Consider the following 19,615-nt stretch of genomic DNA (forward strand, 5'->3'; position numbering starts at 1 on the left):
AATGCATATGAAATGACAGTCCATCTTCCACAGTGCACGGTGTTAGATCACAGATGTCTAAGTGAATTTGTGAGTCATGTTCCTCTTCTCTCGCGTAACCAAATGTCAGAGAACTGTACTGGCCTCTACTGGCCAACATTGCTTCACAGGTTCCTCTGAAATGGTTTCTGTTCGAAATCATTGGGGGACCCACCACGTTCATCCACCCATCCATTATCAATACCCGCATATCCTGGGCAGGGTGACGGGGGTGCTGGAGCCTATCCCAGCGTGAATTCGGCGAGAGGCACGAATACACCCTGCACAGGCCACCAATCTATCGCAGGACAGGGACCATGTCCATGTTCTATTTAACTAAAACATGCTTTGTGGTTCAATTTAGAACAGACTTGAGTTAATTAATCTTTTGGTGAAATGTAGTAGCTGATTGCATCAGAATACTCACTGGACATTAGGTGATGAAAAAACAATGAATAATGAATGCATTAGGCACGTAAAGTTCGAATTTTCGCTAATCAATTGCCAGAAGTAACTATCTTTATTCATTATATATTTTATACTGTATTTTCAATATATTGCATGTAGTAATTATTTTATAAAGCCCACATCTAGTTATTTAAATCAGTACATTAAATTTGTTACGCAAATAAAGTTGGAATTTTTACAAATAAAAGCTTCCTGACTAATGCATTCCAGTGTCCTTGTTTGTTGGTTATATAATGAGTGGTAAGCAATGTCCCAAAAAATTCAGTATTCTCCATGAAGATAAAGGTGTGGAAAGGCTTTCTGTTCAATAAAGGACAAAATGTGTTTGTTCTGTGCCCATGAGAGAAGCTACAGTTGAAAGTCTTTTGTATGGTGAACCATGTGGTGTGAGTTTCCAAGGTGGGTAATTTTAGGCACCATAATTAAAAGTTGTACAAGTGATTTGCAGTTTGCATGAATATTATCAGAGCTATATTTGGAGTGAATCAATATTCTGCCAATGTTATTTGTGGATACATTGATCCTATAAATGGGCTGCTAGATTGACTGTGGAGAATAATGTATTCTGTTTGCTGAGAGCTAATGGCAACATTGCCACTTACCTGTTTCATAGCAGCTTACCATAGAGACAAGGTCTATCTATTGAACAGAGTCTTGCTTTACACTCTCAGGTGTACTTCCTGCAATGTCCACAGGCACACGGAAATTAAGACTTAAGTTTTATGCTTTTCTCCTCTTGCTCTGTGCTGGTGCAAACTGTAAATTGTAGGACTTAAAACATTTAATCCAAAGGACTGATGAGATGGATGGTAATCTCATGTCTTTTGTTCTGTTTGGAGCCTTGGTGTGGCTGGTGGTAGCTGTGTATTTGGTCATCTGCATGGTTCTCCTGTGCTCCTTCTGCTGTAAATCTCAGAGGGAAGAGGGTGATATGGACAGCTCTGAGATCTCTCCTGCTGAGCACATGGATGTTTTGTGAGAAGTGAAGCTAGGGCCTCCGTCGCTACTACATGCTTATGGTGAGTATAAAATTGGATTATATAACCATTTCATAAACATAATACAATGTGAGATTTAAAAATTAGCTTTGTGATTACTTTTTTTGATGTTTAGATATTTACAGCAGATGTCAAAAGTGATTTTATACTATGAAAATCCATTGCACAATATAATGTTCCACATGAAAAATTAAATGTGTTTATGCACAATGCAATAATGAAAAATTAAATATGTTTATGCAATGATTGCTCTTGTAAGAAAGAGCCGGGTTAAAACCTAGCATATGGCTGGACCTAACACGCGCGATCCGACCGACCAATTGTGTGACTTCGTAACTCGGCCGACCAATGGTATAACTTCATCACTCACTCAGTCAGTCACAGACATTCGCGTTTATAGGGCTGGTCCAGCCAAAAATAAATAGCAATACATTTTCACCTATATGCAGTAAACATATTTTCTGGTGTCATTCAGTCATTACATTACAGGCATTTAGCAGACACTCTTATCCAGACTTACATAGCATAGTCATGATTGGTCAATTATTATTAGCTTTCATTTATTTCTAAAAGTGGTTTGCAGCCCACTTTGCAGGGAGCCCTTTAAAATGGCAAGCAGAATCCTACCTTTTTATTCTGTAGACCTACCCTTTAAGCAACAACCGCAGAGAACCGAAGCATTTGATCTTTCTGTGATACCTATATATTTATACCAACTACCATTATTCTGATAACCCAAATACCAATAAAACTCGGCAAGCAGGAGGGGAATGTATAACCAGAAATGTAGTAAATATAGCCATACATTATTTAAATAGTCACACTGAGGGCATTCAATATTTGTGTGCTCACTTATATTAGCAGTCTTGTTCGTGGTGTTTTAATTGTAGCACATGGTTCCTCTCCTCCAGGCTGATATGCCAAAGGAGCAGATCCTGTAGCTCCAGATGTGTGGTTCCTCCAGGCCTGCCAGCCTTCATGTGTATCACCACATTATTAAAGCAGGAGCTGCACTATAAATACAGCCTTTCATTTCATCTTCAGTTAATGGTTCATTGATTTCACTTGATTTCCAGTAAAGGCAAGCACTCTGCAGACCACCAACCTGTTTTTAGTTCAGCAAAAAAGATCATATTAATTCAGCTACTTGATTTTAAACAGAAAATCTGTGTGAGCAAGACATAGAGAAACCTAACTCATAACTAATTATGGAAAACTATCCCAGTGAAATGGGTTTGTGGTGTAATGGTAAAAATACTGGATAAAGGGTGGGGTGGACACCTCAGCATGCTACAGCACCTCAAATTGTTCAAAACTGATATAGCTATAGATTGGCTCAACAAAGGGAAAATGTATTGGCTTGGAAATTAAGGGAAACTAATGAACTTATGGAAGAAAAACCTGCTGCATGGCATTCCGATGGTATGGCACATGTGCTTTGTTTTAGAAGCTTCAGTATAATTCAAGACAAATAAACATGTTTTCTGACCTCTTTGCAGGGTCTTTTGCTTCGTGGGCTATCAATTCCAGTGCAATAAATGAGTTCCTGTCAAACGTTTTTTAAAAAAAGACTGTCTGAAAGAGTGGACATTTTTCTGCTATAATGGCAAAAATAGCATTTGCAGAAAAACATATTATGGATTACACATTTGCTGATATTATAGGTAACATACAAATATGACATGACCACTATTATGTGGCTGTTAAATGAACATGGTCATGAATTATGATCTCCTACAAACTACCTGGATTACCAGCATTTCCAAATTGTCTTAAATAAAGAATATGTTAAACGTGTTGAAACTTGATGCCATTTATATTTGACATTGCATACTGTGAGAACCTGATCCTAAGGTCAGACTTACTTATTGCCAGAGGTAATAGATGAAGAAAAAACAAAAATGATTAATGCATTAGCCAGGTAAAGGTCTTTCAGTGAAGCTGAAAAAAAAGCTTTGCAATACCATTGTCAATCATTTGCAAAAAAAAATATCATGGCTTTATCATAACGGAAGGCTAAATGTCGTAAAATTGATTCAAAGTGATTGGTTTTGCGCTTGCCAGGAATCAAAACAATATAGCAGATTATTTTATGACTGTGTTTACCAAGATACTGTTATTGGTACTTCCTGCAGATTGCACTTAATCTCTAAAAAGGAAATTAATGCAATGTTAATTTATTGCACAGCATATTGAACTTGTTGTCATTTATTGGTCCACTGTACTGCGTTGACATGCGAGGCCTACATGGAGTGTGTCTCATTATAAAATGGGTAGGGAAATTTGATAGGTTACTGTAACAGCGGTGCGTGGTATAATAACTGTATACTGCAGCTATGATGTCTAATGCTTCTTTACAGTTTCCTAAAAATATGTATTGAACATTCTGATATTATTTGAATATCAATATTGCATAAGGAAATAAAGTTATAAACACTTACTTAAATGTCCATGAACTGTCATTTATCTTGCCTGTGTACTTGAGAATTTTGATTGCTGCGTATGAAGTTGTCGCAAAATGACTCCAACAGTACCCAGCTGCAGGCCTACACGACAAATCCCCTGGCTGGGCAAAGCCTGCGATAGTAGTCCAAGGATTTAGGTCTACCTTGTAGTCATGTAGCTGTCTAAAACATGAACAGGGTTGGGTTGCGAAACCCAATTGCACTATGGCACCAGTTCCCATACAACTGGTACCTACCAGACCAAATCGCAATGCAGATTTTGGTGCTTCATTTTGGTGCCACCTTCAACCTCGCTCTGTCAACCAAGTCAGTGAGAGCTGGTATTGTTAGCATGTTAGCTAACATTAAACTCAGTCAAAATGCCAAAAAAAGAGACCATCTAAAGTGTGGCAACGATACAGATCCCTAGTAATGAAATGATATTATGCAAGGTTTGCATGTGAAATTATAGAATGCATTTCACAAATATAAATGATTATAGATTTAGATTTAAGAAATGAAATTAAAAAAGATGATTCAGCAGTAAAAGCAATATTTTTCTTTTTTGGCAATTACAAGCACACAAGCTGGCTCCCACACAAAACAAAGAGGGCAACCACTAAATTTTTGCTGAAATAGCATCACATGCACTTCCTTATACGTCCATTTTGCCTGTGTATCTAAATATCTTGCAATTGGCTACTTTGATCAGACGACTTATATCAGATGTTGTCATCGGCAGATGTAGCTAAATGTCCAATGGGCAGAATTATTGATTGTGGGACTAGAACATTTCAGATGATGAAATCGTAAGTAAACAGAAGATGGAGAAAAACGCAAAATAACCCACGTTTGGGGTTTTTGTGTGGATGTGTGAAAATGTACCTGAATTCTGTGTGTTTACATGAGGTCAGAAAGTACATAAGTTAATCCGCTTTGGGGCTGAGAGTCTGTGGTCATTGTGGTTATTCCTGTGGGAAACCCACTCTCAGTGCTGTATTAGGTATGGGGCATGCCCAGCCAAGGCGTAACAAGGCAGATGGCACCCCTGTCATCCCAATCTAACCTGGTTAAGAAGGACTAGATAGATGCGTTCATTGCTGTGTTATAGGGTTTGGGATATTTGCTTGAATACTTAAGTAACCTTTCCATTGCAATAAGATCACATGTAATAAATTAATAATTAATGAACTGAATAAGAAAAAAAGGAAAAGGAAAAAGAATAAAATATACTGTATATTGTTTTAAACAGTGTGTATAAAATCAATAATGATAATAATAATATAAAAAAGTAAAGAAACAATAACCATTACAGTAAAGGTAATTATACATGTGTATATGCATTCCCATATAAACACATACATATAAACATGCATACATTACAACGTAAGATATTCAATGCATAGATCAGTTACAATACTAAGTCGTTGAGAGGTATTATATCACTTGAGATTTTCTCTATTACAAATATTTCCATTATTGTTTCTTTTCATTTACTTGCTTTTGGTGCTAAAATGTTCAACCATTTTCTTGTTATTTGTCTGAGAGCAGTGATTCTTAGTATTCTGAAAAGATATTTATAATTTTATGAGGTGAGTTTGTTTGGATATTTACCAAGAAGAAAGTGTTCTGCTTGAAAAAAGGTGCTTTTTGATTTTTTTCCCCCATTGTTTCAGAATATTTCTGTCCAAAATATTTTAAAAATCTCTCAGGAGTAGACTATTTGTGTGTGGTGAGCTATTGTGTAATTTTGGAGTCATTCCATTGACATACAGTATTTTGACTGTCACTGGTGTCTTTTAATGACGTGTTTGGACTTTCTAGGCATATATTTGCCAATATAAAGAACTAGTAATTTTGAATACACCAGTAAAACAGTCCCACTCATCTTCAGTAACACACATTCTTAGTTCTTCTTCTCATTTGTTTTTTGCCTTATGACATGATCCTTCTGCAGAATTTGATATCAATTGCCTTATAAGGTTTTTAACCTCAGTAACTTGATATTATTTTATCATGTGCAGCAAAAGTGAGTGGATATGTTGCAATTTTTTATTCTTATTTAGACTTTTCATTAAGTAGCTAATGATTTCCAAGTATTTATAAAACTGAGGGTTAAGAATATTTCAATGGATCACATATTTTCAAACAAATGTTTTGATTATTATTATGCTTTTGGTTGTTAAACCATTGCATAAGCAGGATTATGACCTTGGGGCTGTGCATTATGCAGTATGAATGCCCTTAGCAGAAGAAAATTGCGCTCTGCTTTGCCTTGAGCAATTTACTACCTCACAGCCTCTCGATCATTATCCCTTACTAATTTCTTCAAACACCTCACACAAATACAGAACTGGGCATTCTATTACATACTGTAATGCTCACATGCCACACTTGATGGCAGTCTATACACTTGTTATTTCAGCTGAAGTGCACATGGACATGAACACCGCAATGTTTTATGCAATGATAACATACTGAGTTTTGAGGAGAGTGAGTTTATGTGTAGGCCTACACATTTCAGAGAGGGATGGTAATACTCTTTGCAACAAAAATATGCATTTTCTCACTAGCAGGTTTTGTAGTGTACCTTTACATATCAGTGATCTGAATTTGTATTTCTTTCTTTTGTGTCCAGATGGGCTATACCAATCAAATCTATGACTAGAAGTAGAATAGTTTTGCTGATGTAGAATCGACTGAAAATACAAAACACTGAGGAGTACACTTTAACTTTGATATTCTACACTTGTGCACCTAAACTAAGAACGTTTTTCCATTCAAGTCAAGTTCTACTCCAGGGAATTTATGTCCTTGTGTTTACCTCATAGATTCAATTGGTCATTTCAAATAGTATTTTTCTGTAAAAAAATACCCAAAAGTAAAGCAATTGCATTAATGACTGGATTTTGATGCCACTCTGTTTCTACCAAAGGCACCCCATAAAATCCAGGGTAAAACTTAGATGTTGGTACAAGGAACAAAGTTATTTTACAGTCTTCTGCCAGGTATAGAATGATATAGCCTATTGTTATATTGAAAGTAAGGGAGAGTCAATATAAATGTAACAGTTTTTGCATTTTGCTCATTTACTGAAACAGCTTTGATATGTCAGTATTCATTATCCATTTCAGTTATGTCCATAACTTAATCAAGTCAGATACAATTTAAACTGAAGTACAAGCAATCTGATGTTATATTCATGCAATCTAGTCGGTATAATTGTAACAGTGGGGTGGAATAATTGTAACAGTAAATGAATACACCCTATAATGTGCGTATTGGAATCTTTTTCCGCAAAACCTATTATTTCTCAGGGAAACACATTTCCAATGGCAATGTGAGATAGCCACATCCTCAGATTATGAAGCATAGGGCTTTATTTGTGAAAAAAAACACTGTGTTACAAACAGATTTGTAACTTATCGTGAAGTGAGTTGAACATCCAGATCAACAAGGAAAGCTGCATTTGTTTGTTTCTGAACACCCAGGCAAGCTTTTTTTTTTTTTTTAAAGCAAACAGCCTATACTATACAGACCAAGCTGACTTATAAATGCCTGTCACCAAGCGGCTGTTTCTTTTCCATAAATCACTTGGAGCATCCAGAAGATGATGTCATGTCAATGCAGCAAGCAAATTAGCTGAACACATTTAACATTAAACACTGAAATAACTTAAAAGCCAAACACATGATGAGTGCAATTAATTTCTTTAACAAAAATTAAACACCATTTAAAATTCCTACGGTCTTCCCAAAAGGACACTACATGTAGGTGGTTTTCAACAACTAACTGTACAAAATGAGTATTGTACCTTATCGGACATGTGTTTTGTAGTTGTTCCAATGACCTTTGGTATGCACTTATTATACGTCGTTTTGGATAAAAGCGTCTTCCAAAATAAATGTAATGTAATATAATGTGTCCCTAATCCCCAAATCTGAAGCCCTCCTGAAGACCTCTCTGGATGCCAACCCTTTCTTTTTCTCTGTAGATGGCATCCATTCCATTCAGTAAACATATAACAGCAAAAAAGCATATTGTTTGTTATAGCAACTCAGAGATGGCATAATTGTAACAGCTGTTACATTTATACACACAGGGACATCATGTTTCTTGGTCATCTGGTAAACAATACCTGCTAAAATGGACCCAGAAAACCATACTAACTTTTACAGGACAGGTGATTGCTTAAAACAGTGTATGATTTGAGTTATTCTAAATAAAAAACAATGCCTTATATCCGAAAATGACTTCTGGAACAGATTTTTACTTACCTCGCTCAAAACAATAAATATTATAAATATTTCCAAGAAGATTGTCGAATTGCTCTGTTCTTTTGGCACACAGTGGAGGAGTGAACTGCGCGTGTACAGGCCAAAAATGGCTTCTGTAGCAGCAATTGTACAAAAAGTTATTTACCGTGTTACATGTATGATGCGTTACATTTATACCGACTCTCCCCACGTACTTACTAACAGTAGCCATCAGCAGAGTTTGCATTCACGTGACTGTAAGCGACGTCAGAACAAGCTCCCGGCATCAACACACTTACAAGGGTAGCTCTTACCCACAGCCTACCAAAAACACCTACTTACAGGACCGATGTAGTACGTGCCAAGGCCATGCATGGGGATTAGGGACTATTTATAGAGTTGGTCAGTTTCTTGGCAGTTTTATTCTGACTGGCGTTTGAAGTTCTTCAAAAAGCAGAAATCGCATAGTTGCGAGCAACACGCATTGAGATTGTACTTTGTATTCTGCAGCTGTATCTATCTGTCCAATCGTGGCTTATAATATATACGTTACTCTGAAAAAGTGTTTGAGAACGCCGAATTTTCTTATCTGAAAGATGTTAATTTTTTTTCGAACGGCAAGAGTCTCCTGATCTGGTGCGCCTTATTCTGTGTTAGGTTCCATCTGCAGATACCTATGAATAGTTTATAAACCGCAAAAGACAGCGCAACGTAAATATGTTTACAGAGCCAGTTAATATAAACGAAACGGTGCTTTGCTTTTGGCCGGAGTGCAGCACGACTCATAAAATTGCAATCATCTCTAACCTGGAGAGATGTATTCAGTTTTAGAGTTTCTGCTGGTGTCGACAAGAATCAATAGGACTGCTATTTGGAAGGCATCGTTGAGTGGATCCTCGCTGGCTACCTGCCATTCTTTGAATATGAAACTTGCGAAGAAGTCTGAGTAGCCTAAACTATAGCTACATCTTGTATTGCGTATTAAGTTAACTGTGCAGAAAATACAATTACAACGGGCGAAATGTGGATTCATATCGTGTTAATGATAATTTGCCTTTGAAATAAAGCGTAGTTTATCGCTATTTGGATGTGTTTCTGTTGACAACCATGGGCTTTACAAGTATATGGATATTTCTGGCTGGAATAGTCAACATCCCACGAGGAATAGACGGTGGGTCGCTTCGATCGCATGCACTTCACATGCTGGTTATCTTTAGTTTCCTAGCTAGAATTCTTTGATAGGCAAAGTTTCCTTATAACAAAAACTAGACACTATGCGTCATGTGTTAAATTCGTGATATTTTACCCTTGCAGAAGGATCTTCAGTTGCGTGTTCATTAAAAAAATGTGTTAGGAGAGCCATAGATAGGATTTATGACACCACAATTAACCACCTATTTAGAATTTAACATCCACGGATGCATTTGGTGGGCATATCGAGACGACAGTTTGTAAACTTCATAAATTATTTGAAATTGTTTCGTTAAATATAAAATGGTCCAATCAGGCGTGGACCATTTTTTTAAAATCTCGTGACTGTAGCTTATATCTTACTTCAACATGGGCTGTAGCCTACATATTGACAGCAATGGGGAAAACAGGCTAAAGGTGGTACCTGGCGAGTTGTTAAGGAATTCGCTATGCTCGCCCTTTTGTATCAAGCACTGTTAAGTAGCCTATAGATAAATAAAAAATAAACTCAGACATGTGTAGCTATTCGAAATAACCGTTGTTGTGTTAATTATGGTATTACAAATTAAGCTGAATGAAACTTGAACATACTTGATAAGAGGACATTGAGGCTTCTTTGATGTTCGTACATTGCTTGGGATTGCGCAGGAAGCGGTAGTAAAATATTGCTAGCCTACTGTTAATTTAACGAAACGGTTTGAACGAGAATTGCCAGATTACTCACACACGTAATGAAAACATGATTTATAACTGCCTGATTGTAAAATGATTGTTGTCTAAATGATGACAAGTGTCATCTAAACTTTGACCAATAGGTTTGACAGAAATGAAACAAACCACATCCCAGTGAAATGGGATGCTTCCATGTTTCCGTATATGGTTTGTGTGTTGAGGGTGTGATAGAGTGCTTTTGGTCATGTAGAAATGCTTTCATTTTATAGGTTACACTGTTTGTTTAAACTGTCGCAATTATAGCATCCTCATAAAGCATATGTTTGTGCAATATGAAAACACTGAAGCAAGTGCGTTTTCTTATACCACCAATATAATGTATATCCGTGGCAGATTAGTGCTGTTTGCACATGATTAGAGCGTGACAAATTCTAAAGCAGCTCTATTTTTTGCAATAGAATGAATCGCATTTAAATTAGGATGAATAAAACGGACTTTGATTTAGTTTGATATATTGTTGTATACTCATGGGTGACTTGACACTGTTTTCAGAACAATAATTGCTGAAAAAAGCTTGACTGAATATTGTCCACTATCCACTGTAATTCATTTGTTGGAAGGACCCCTATCCAGTGCCACTTATATAGCTCACAATTTCCATTATCCATTTTCATTGTGAGTATTTACTGTATTTACTTTACATTGTGAGGTTCAGTACCTTGCTCGAGGGTGCATCGCCTGCAGCCATTTGCCTACAGTCCTTGTACCTCAACAAGCACTGAATTGTATTTTGCCGCTGAGTAAACCTGAGGCGTATTCTGAAGTATGAAATTAAAGCCATAAGAATGAGAATGCCACAAATATTATTAAAATGATGTGTTAATGTGTCAAAGTTTCAAGTCAGGGATAGACAACTTATTCTACACCAGTTCACAATTGATAATTGATATTATCTGGGTAGATCTCAAAATCACCTGGTAATCCAAATATGGATCAGTTGCTAAAACCTTTTAAGCTTTATTTCTGTGTATTCCAATATCGTAGCTAACACCTCAGGCAATATAAAAAATCAAATCAAAGATTGTTCCAAGCTGAAGACAGTGGAACACCTGAGAAGCAATGGGAAGAGTAGGTGTGGCCAATGTGAGGCACAAGGGCTGCATGCATCATATTCCACGTGCATATGAAATGATGATCATAATCTAAATTATATATATATTGTGCACCAGAAACGAAAGGTTAGTTTTAATTTAGTAACTGATATAAAACTTCATTGTGCCATACGATAAGAGAAAAAAGAGCAGGGCACTGTTTTCCCACATCCTAATATTCAAGGTATTTTCCCAAGCCTTTGCACTTATAGACCAGCATTGCTAACGAATGCCCCATATGTGTAAACCACTTCATTCATTCCTTTTTAATGACACACAATGTGCTCTGTTTCCACGTGGCCATGCCCAAATTGAGTAGTCCTGCTTTCAGCCCACTGCTATGCTTTGCTGTTCCATACAGTATGAACAAATGACTTTTTCACTTTCCCTAATGACATGCTTCAATTAATACAAAATTTTATTACCCTTACAGGAGCATGTCTCTATCAGGGATCCCTGTTTGAGGTAGGTTTGTAAAAAATATTTTTTATCTGTCATTTCATTTAATAAGCACACCAATTGTGCTTGTGCTCACAGCCTGTCCTTCCTATGAGTTTAGGTCATTCATTCAGCCTACAGTAGGTTCCTGGATCATAAATAATGCACAGGTGTAACATCATTACACAATTGCAGAAGGTGTTGGTTGATGACTTCATGTGGCATCAATCAGGATTATTACAAAGCAGTGGCTTGAGATCTGTGTGAATAGATGTGTGTCATAAATAATGCACTCTTGCTGACTTTGTGAATGTTAATGGATCCTATGCTGGAACATGTTATTTAACAGATCAGTGGGGGACACCAGTGGCTTGATTACTGTTTAGCATTCCTTTGAAAGACTGTGACTAATCTATTTTAATGTAATCAGCAGTGGATTGAGATGTAGAACTGTCCATTGCATGCTGTAGCTATGTCAATGGTGACTAATGAAGTCTCCAGGCAAGCACTGTTTAGCGACTACATGTTCTAAAGTACTTTTTGTAGATGAGCAGTTTCCCTTGTATGTTGATATGGTTATGTGAAAAAAACTGATTCAGTGTTTCAGGAATGAATGACTTTGTCCAAGCATGAAATCAAAATAGGTTGCATTTGGAGATATCAAATATCACCAATATCAAAATTTTAGTTGATGCCAGTAACTGATAATATGATAAAAGTACTACAATTGTACAAATGTAGAACCCTTGTAAATATTGGTTTATTTTTCTTTTCTTAACAGGACCATCACTAATAATTATTATTAGAAAATGTTAAAAATGTTGAAAATAATAATAATAATAATAATAATAATAATGTAAAATGCATGGTTAACTTGATGAGTGTACAGCTTTACTGGCATTTCAGTCTGAAAAACCAAAAAACCTTTTACAGTTGTCCACAGGTCAGTGGTGTAATACTCAACTTAAAATTTGTACTCTGTGGGAATCCTAAAAGCACTCAGAAGCACCACATTAAAAATGTACACTTTCACTTCTCTTCATTTTGGTAGTTTTAAACCTTTTCAACAAGGCATACTCATTACAGTGGCACTGCTTTATATGAACGAACAATTTCTGGCCACTGATCATTAAATTGTCTGTCAGGTTTTATTCGGAAAGCAACTTCTAACACGGAAGAATGTGCACTTGCAAAAACAAGGTTTAAATAAAGTGACTGACAGATGTTCTTGTTTAAAGTGTAAATTGGATCTGTGACTGAAAACAGTGTGTTTATTTTCCATAAGTACATTTCCAGAGCTTGGATTATTGCAGATAATGGCAGAGAATGTCAATCAGTGACTGCAACTCATTCTGGCTTCCCTGTGTGTGGTATGGGTTTCTTGATTAATCTGCACTTCAGAGAGAACAAGGTACAATCTCTGGAGACATAATGTCACTATGCAAGCTGTTTTGGGATTACTTGAAGTGCATTTTCTTGCTTTAAAACACAAACCCATTGATTACCCTGTACTGACCACTGTGCAGCTGGCATGAGAACCCAGTAAGTGTACAGTATGTATCTAAAATAAAAAATAAAAAAACACCAGTACTAAAAAATATTTTACAAGAAACTCCAGAATGTGAACAATCCATTTTTTCTTGAAACTAGCTATTTCAGTTTGATTGATTGCATGCTTTGTCACAAATATTTTTTTGTTCCAGTGGTCACGTGTCTACACTTACAGCAGTTATATCAGTATATGAATTAAACAATTTCAAAGACCTGTTTCTGAAGGAGTAATTAGCCATGTAGCACGTAACTGACTGATTAAATGTACTGGCACATGAATATGAGAATCTTCGTGTCATGCATAAATATTTCTAACATAATGTGACCTTAAGAGTGTAAGTGTTCTCTTAATCAACATTTCAAGTATCTTAAGAACAATTAACAGCTTGTTACAATTCATAACATAACATAATGAGAACAGGCCATTTAGCCCAACAATGCTTGCCATTTTCCTATCACTAAAGTATGCCTAGTGCTCAGGTTATGCACATACTTTACATTTAGCTGTATTGAATTTCATTTGCTAGGTTTTCGCCCACTTGTAGAATCTGTTTAAATCTCCTTGGATTACTTTAGTAGATTCCGAACTGTTAGCTGAATCTTCCAGTTTTGTATCGTTTGTAAATTTAACTAATTTATATATATATTTATATAAATGAGGAAGTTTAGTCATCCCAGCACCAATCCTTGTGGGCTTCTTCAGATCCCTCCTACTACTATTCTTTGTGTTCTACCCTGTAGCCAGTTCCGAACCTACTCTGAAATACCTCCAGTAATTCCTACTGTCTTCATTTTGATAATGAGTATATCATGTGGTACCTTATGAAATGCTTTTTGGAAATCTATATAATAGCATAAGCCTTTCTACAATCAAAGCACCCTGTAGCTTTTTTAAAGAATGCCAAAAGATTTGTAAGACATGACCTTCCCTTGCAAAAACCATGTTGGCTATCCCTTAGGATGTTATCTCTAATGATATATTCCAGTATTTTACATGTGGTGCAAATTAAACTGACAGGCCTGTAGTTTCCTGGATCAGTACGGTCCCCTCTCTTATATATTGATATTATATGACCTTGTTCCCCGGCATTTCTCCAGTTTCTAAAGACTGCCTAAAAATGCCTCCCAGACGTTTAAAGATGATCTCTCCTAAGTCTTTGAGTACCATTGGGTATATGCCACCAGGACTAGTTGCCTTATTTATCTATAGTTTATGCAAATGATCTAGTACTTCTTTATCCCAAATCTCAATATCTGCTTAGACATTATGAGTACTGAATATGCAACAAGGTAACTATTGAAGGCAGCAATATCCTTATTCTTATAAATTAATTCTCCTTCTTTGTTCATAATGCAGTTAACCTCCCCCTTAACTTTTCTCTTCCTACTGCAGCATTGAAAAAAACATTTAAGATTACTTTTTGCATCTTTGGGAATTTGCCGTTCAAAGATCCTTTTAGCGACGTTCTTTTTTAACCTTAGCACACATATTACAATATTCAGCATTATAACCTTTAGTATTGTTGCTTTTATATATCTCATGAAGTTTATTCTTTTTTCTCATACTCTCTCGTATAACTTTATTCATCCACTGGAGGGACTGCTTTTAAAAAAAAAAAAAACTTACATTCCTTACCCTTGGAATGAATGTATATTGTGCATCAAGAATAACCCTTTTTAACCTTCCCCACAATTCACATTCTTACAGGCAAGAAGTTGCATCACATCTTGTTAAAGTTGGCATGCCTAATATTATACATTTGGACTTAGAGGTAGCCCTCTTAATTTGCAAAATATATCAAATCTGCAGAATGATCACTCGTCCCAAGTGGCTCCACCTCCATGCCCCCCAAATTTCCTAATTAATGGATTGCAGTGTGTGTGTGTGTGTGTGTGTGCGCGTGCAAACGCACACATACATTCATACTTCACTTTAAATTCTGTCAAATACTTCCCTGCACTGCAGATGAAATGGAAAGATGATACACAATGTGCTGTACCATTTTTGAAGCTTTCTTTCTCACTGGGTCCCCAGAGAGGATGTAAAATTAGCCACTGCAATGCAAGCTGTGCCTTTTTCTTCTTGTGGCCAAGAGGCATGCATCACACACTCAGCTGGGCTCTAGCTTTCTGCTCAGATGGTTTACTTGAAATACAGATGTTCAGACAAGCCTTGATTTTAAACAACTGTGGCTCTATTCTATCCTGAACTGACTGTAGAAGAGTGATGGATTTATTAGATGAAGGTGTTTGGACATTAAATTTATCTTGTCGATGTGTCTTCATCAGAGTAGCTGGGCTGGAAACTGCTGGTCATAATTATGAGTCCAATGACTGCTTGGCTGGGAAGGCAAGCTCATTCTGATGTTACATCAGAATGTGAAATAACAATTAAATTCATCTTATCAGTCATACTGTATATGTTTCATATATTGCATTCTTGGGTTGGATACAGCCAACTGTAAATAAATATACATGTGATAGAAATACTCCAAGCAATAAGGTTTACTAATGGAACCTATAATATATGGATATTAATAATAATCTGTGTGCAGACTGCATTTTTTCATCATTCTGATACAGCACTACAAGAATCACAACAAGATAAGACAATGAGCTGCACCTCCCATTTCTCCATTTGTACATTATAAACTGTTATAAATCATTTTTACAAGCATGATGGGTGATGGGTGAGATGGTTTTCACATTCATCTTCATTGTTGAAGCTATAATCAATGAATCTGTGATTTACACTTGTTGGTGCATGACAGCTACTCTTTATAAGGTGTGAAGGAAGATGTAGCTGGATTTCTACCAAATTTTAACTACTGTGGTACATGTAGGGGGCACCATAGATAAAATAAATAAATAAATAAAAAAACTAGATGAAGACTGCCATATTGAACCTGTGTGTCTTTAATAGCTTCCTCATTTGCCTCTATTTTTTGTTTTACTTATACTGGCTTAATTTAATATAAATTAAAATAGAGCGCGTGTTTCCAGCAGAAACTTTCTGACTCACAATTCAACTGAAATAATAACTTTTGTTTACCATAGCGGTGTTTAAAAAAATGATTGAAGTGATTGAACTGTTGTTAAGGCTGTAAAGACAGTGGATGAAATTGAAACCAGGAGAAAATAGTTTCTGCACCTTAAGGCTAGCGAGAGTGCTGTAATTTATGTGCACTGAAGCATGCGCTAAGTATCGAAGACATCATTTCAATTAGACCCTAGGTACGTATTTTCATTACTTCGTTTAAGTTGTGGTGCCAACTGCAAAGTGCATTATCTTTTTAATAACACCATGCACAGTTTTGAACTTGATATTTCCCATTTGAGGGACACAATCTGTGTGCTAGCAGCTGGGGATTGTTGCAGGGTTATGAAGTGACCACTGGCTTATGACCTAGCATGATGTTCTCTCCCACAGTGGAGACAAAGGGTTAAAAATCACTGCACAGGTTGATGGAAGAGATGGACCGCTGTGAATCTTATGTTAGTGAGAAGATTCTGGAACAGCAGAACAGAAATTCACATTATATTTTATACAATTGATGTGGAAGTTTAAGAAATAGTGCAGAGACACTTTTTCATTGACCATAAAAAGCTCTACTCTTTTCTACTCTGTCAGTAGCCTTGTTAAGTTTATGGGCAAACTTCTATGAAAAAAGCCTCAGATTTTACTCTCAACTAAATTCACTATATTGACTCTCCAAGCCTGATTCAATGGAGAAAGGGCATTCTGTTCAACTTTTGTTCTCCACTTAGACTGTAATCCAGAGTGGGAAGACACAGAGCACCCAATGTGCATGCAGTACATCCGTGCCTCATTAAATGATTATTGCATTTTGTGAATTTTATTTATGAAACAACATTTACCCATGAAATAGCTATGAGCTGTCTGTGATGATATGAGCTACATTACCTTGGAAGCCTCAATTAACTTCAATAAACTGAATTTGCGACAAATTAAAGAACAGCTCTTGTCCTCAGAGGAACTATTCACACGAGAAATTGGACCACTCAGTGTAGAGGAGTGGAGCAGGTGAATACTTGGAGAAGAATGAAATGCTGCAAAAAGCACTGTACCTTGTGGAGAGATGCCACAAATGTGCCCCAAATATGGCACAAAAGAAGTGGGTAATTACATCTGTCAACCCTTGGCCTCCCATTCATCTGTGAACACAGAGACATTATTTATCTGCCCACTGGAAATGGCGTTGCTCCACATTTGAGTCAGCAGGGTGGACGCCCGGCCTGCAGTGGGGCTCAGTGGCACAGGAATCATCAATCTGCCGCGCGAATGTGCCACGGTTACACGCATGAGCTTAAATGCTGTGCCTGCATCCACTGCGTTATCCTATGACCCAGCCCCTGTGGAATATGCAGGGGACAGAATGCGGAGAGGAAATATACCTGTCCCAGTTTCTGGAGCCAATTATATAGCAGGGGGCTGTAATGTCAGGTCTTTGTGAACAAATGTCATTGTTGAATAACTAAGGCAAAGAATTGAGGAGAGTCAATGAACCATGAAGAGATTGTCGCGGCTGTGGCATGGTGCATTTTCATTATTGTCTGTTTGCACAGCACACGAGTCCTCAAGAGAAATGCCAGCAAGTTTAAATGTACTCTTTGTTATGGATTTAGGCTTGAAATATTGCCTGGAAAGAACAGTGCACTGCCATACTTCTAGTGTAACTTGGCTACACTTTTTTGTGATATTCTGTCACCTTTTAGAAATAAGCTCTACTTTGTTGTATGTAGGGACATGGGCATTACTCCTTCCAAGCCACTTTCTCTTAAGAAGTTCTCTTAGGAGCCTATTTCACATAATTCTTTTCATGAGAAAATGCCTGGCTAAAGTATGTGGTACAAAGAGAACAGACAAATTATCTATTGTGGTACGCTATTTTCAAAGGAGGGTTTGCTATTGCATTAAGAAATTGAAGCCTTAAAACAGTCTCTTTATTTTGGCTTATTGATGTGATGTGATGTTTTTCTGGAGTGTGTAACTTCAAACTGGATATAGCAACAAAGAAATGCAAGCAGGGTTTTTGTTTTGTTCTTTTGAAAGGAAGTGTCCTTTGACTCTGCCTCTGAGTCCGATTTATGCTGGTTGATGGCCAGACTGTTCGCATGTTCTGTACTTTACTGGTGTACATTCACAAAGTGACAGGGCTGTGTTATATATTTCAGAGTTTCACCCTGTGCAAATCACTTTGGCATCTATAAATACAAAACTTAATGGAGTATAGTATATATGTACTCATCAGCATTTTCTGTAAGGTACTAAAGGCTCCCTAAGGATATTCCCAATGAATTCTGTTGTATGACTGATGTTAGGCCATGCATTTCAAGACCATTAAGGACATAAAGACGAGTGACAAATTATAGGAAAAACCAACATGTCTTAGTAAGGTGTACTTTGAAACATTGAAGCTATTCACCATGAGCCTCCAGAATAGCTTCAATGTGCTTTGACATAGGTTCTACAAGTCTCTGGGACTCTACTATAGGGATGGAGCACCATTCTTCCAAAAGATATTCCCTAATTTGGTGTTTTAATGATGGTGGTGGAGAGCGCTGTCTAAATTGTTGGTCAAAAACCTCCCATAGGTGTTGGGTTGAGATTTAGTGACTGCAAAGGCCATAATTTTATGATTTCATACTCATAAAACTATTCAGTGACCCCTTGTGCCGTGTGGATGGGGGCATTGTCATCCTGGAAGAGGCCACTCCAATTAGGATAGAAATATTCTATCACAGGACAAAGGTGATCACACTTTGTATTGATTTGCAGTGACCATTACCTCTAAGGGTACAAGTGGACCCAAACCATGCCAGGAAAATGCCCCCCACAGCATAACAGAACCAATGGATCCCCTGGAGCTGATTTGGCACACACCATTCTGGTGCATTCATATTTACTTATTTAATGAAGGTTGCAACAACTAAATCTTGGCCCTTTCCTAATATCCTTCTCCCTTCTTTCATCTATTTCACTGACCTGCAGTGACTACAGATGGACAAGATACGGCTCCTGCCTTGTTGCTGTCACCTCTTCATGTTCTCAATGAAGGCATGACTTTAGTTTTCTAATACAGCCAATTTCTCTGAATAAATGCCAGTTTCTCACTGCAGGGTCCAGTACTTCTCCTCATACTCTGCGGGCACTTGGATCCCTTAGTACTAGGTTGGAAAAAAGGGTTGGTTATTTCACCTGTGGGTGAATTGATCCAAGAGGACATTTAATAGAAACTGGCCAAAATCACAGGTTCTTGGCAGTTGTTAAAAGGCAAGGCTTTAATTTGGTGCTCTCCCCCTGGGGTTAGTTTCAGTGGTAGAATGTGAAATGGTCTTTGCTGAGATGTGGCCTGGGTTTGAAATGCTTTGAGAGAGTTGCTTTAAGGTCAGTACAGGGCAACTGC

The 19,615-nt window shown here is 37.1% G+C and overlaps 1 protein-coding gene across 1 annotated transcript in view; it reads left to right on the forward strand.

The window, feature by feature from the left end:
- The first annotated feature begins 8,542 nt into the window (after positions 1-8,542).
- Positions 8,543-19,615, forward strand: part of LOC135239890 (extracellular matrix organizing protein FRAS1-like) — an 82,599-nt gene continuing 71,526 nt past the window's right edge. Inside the window, exons 1-2 of the mRNA XM_064308892.1 lie at positions 8,543-9,355; positions 11,632-11,663. Of these exons, the coding sequence (XP_064164962.1) occupies positions 9,292-9,355; positions 11,632-11,663 (96 nt within the window). The 5' untranslated portion in view covers positions 8,543-9,291. The remainder of the gene's footprint in view (positions 9,356-11,631; positions 11,664-19,615) is intronic.

The sequence above is a fragment of the Anguilla rostrata genome, chromosome 14 (genome assembly GCF_018555375.3).
Source record: "Anguilla rostrata isolate EN2019 chromosome 14, ASM1855537v3, whole genome shotgun sequence".
Lineage (NCBI taxonomy): Eukaryota > Metazoa > Chordata > Actinopteri > Anguilliformes > Anguillidae > Anguilla > Anguilla rostrata.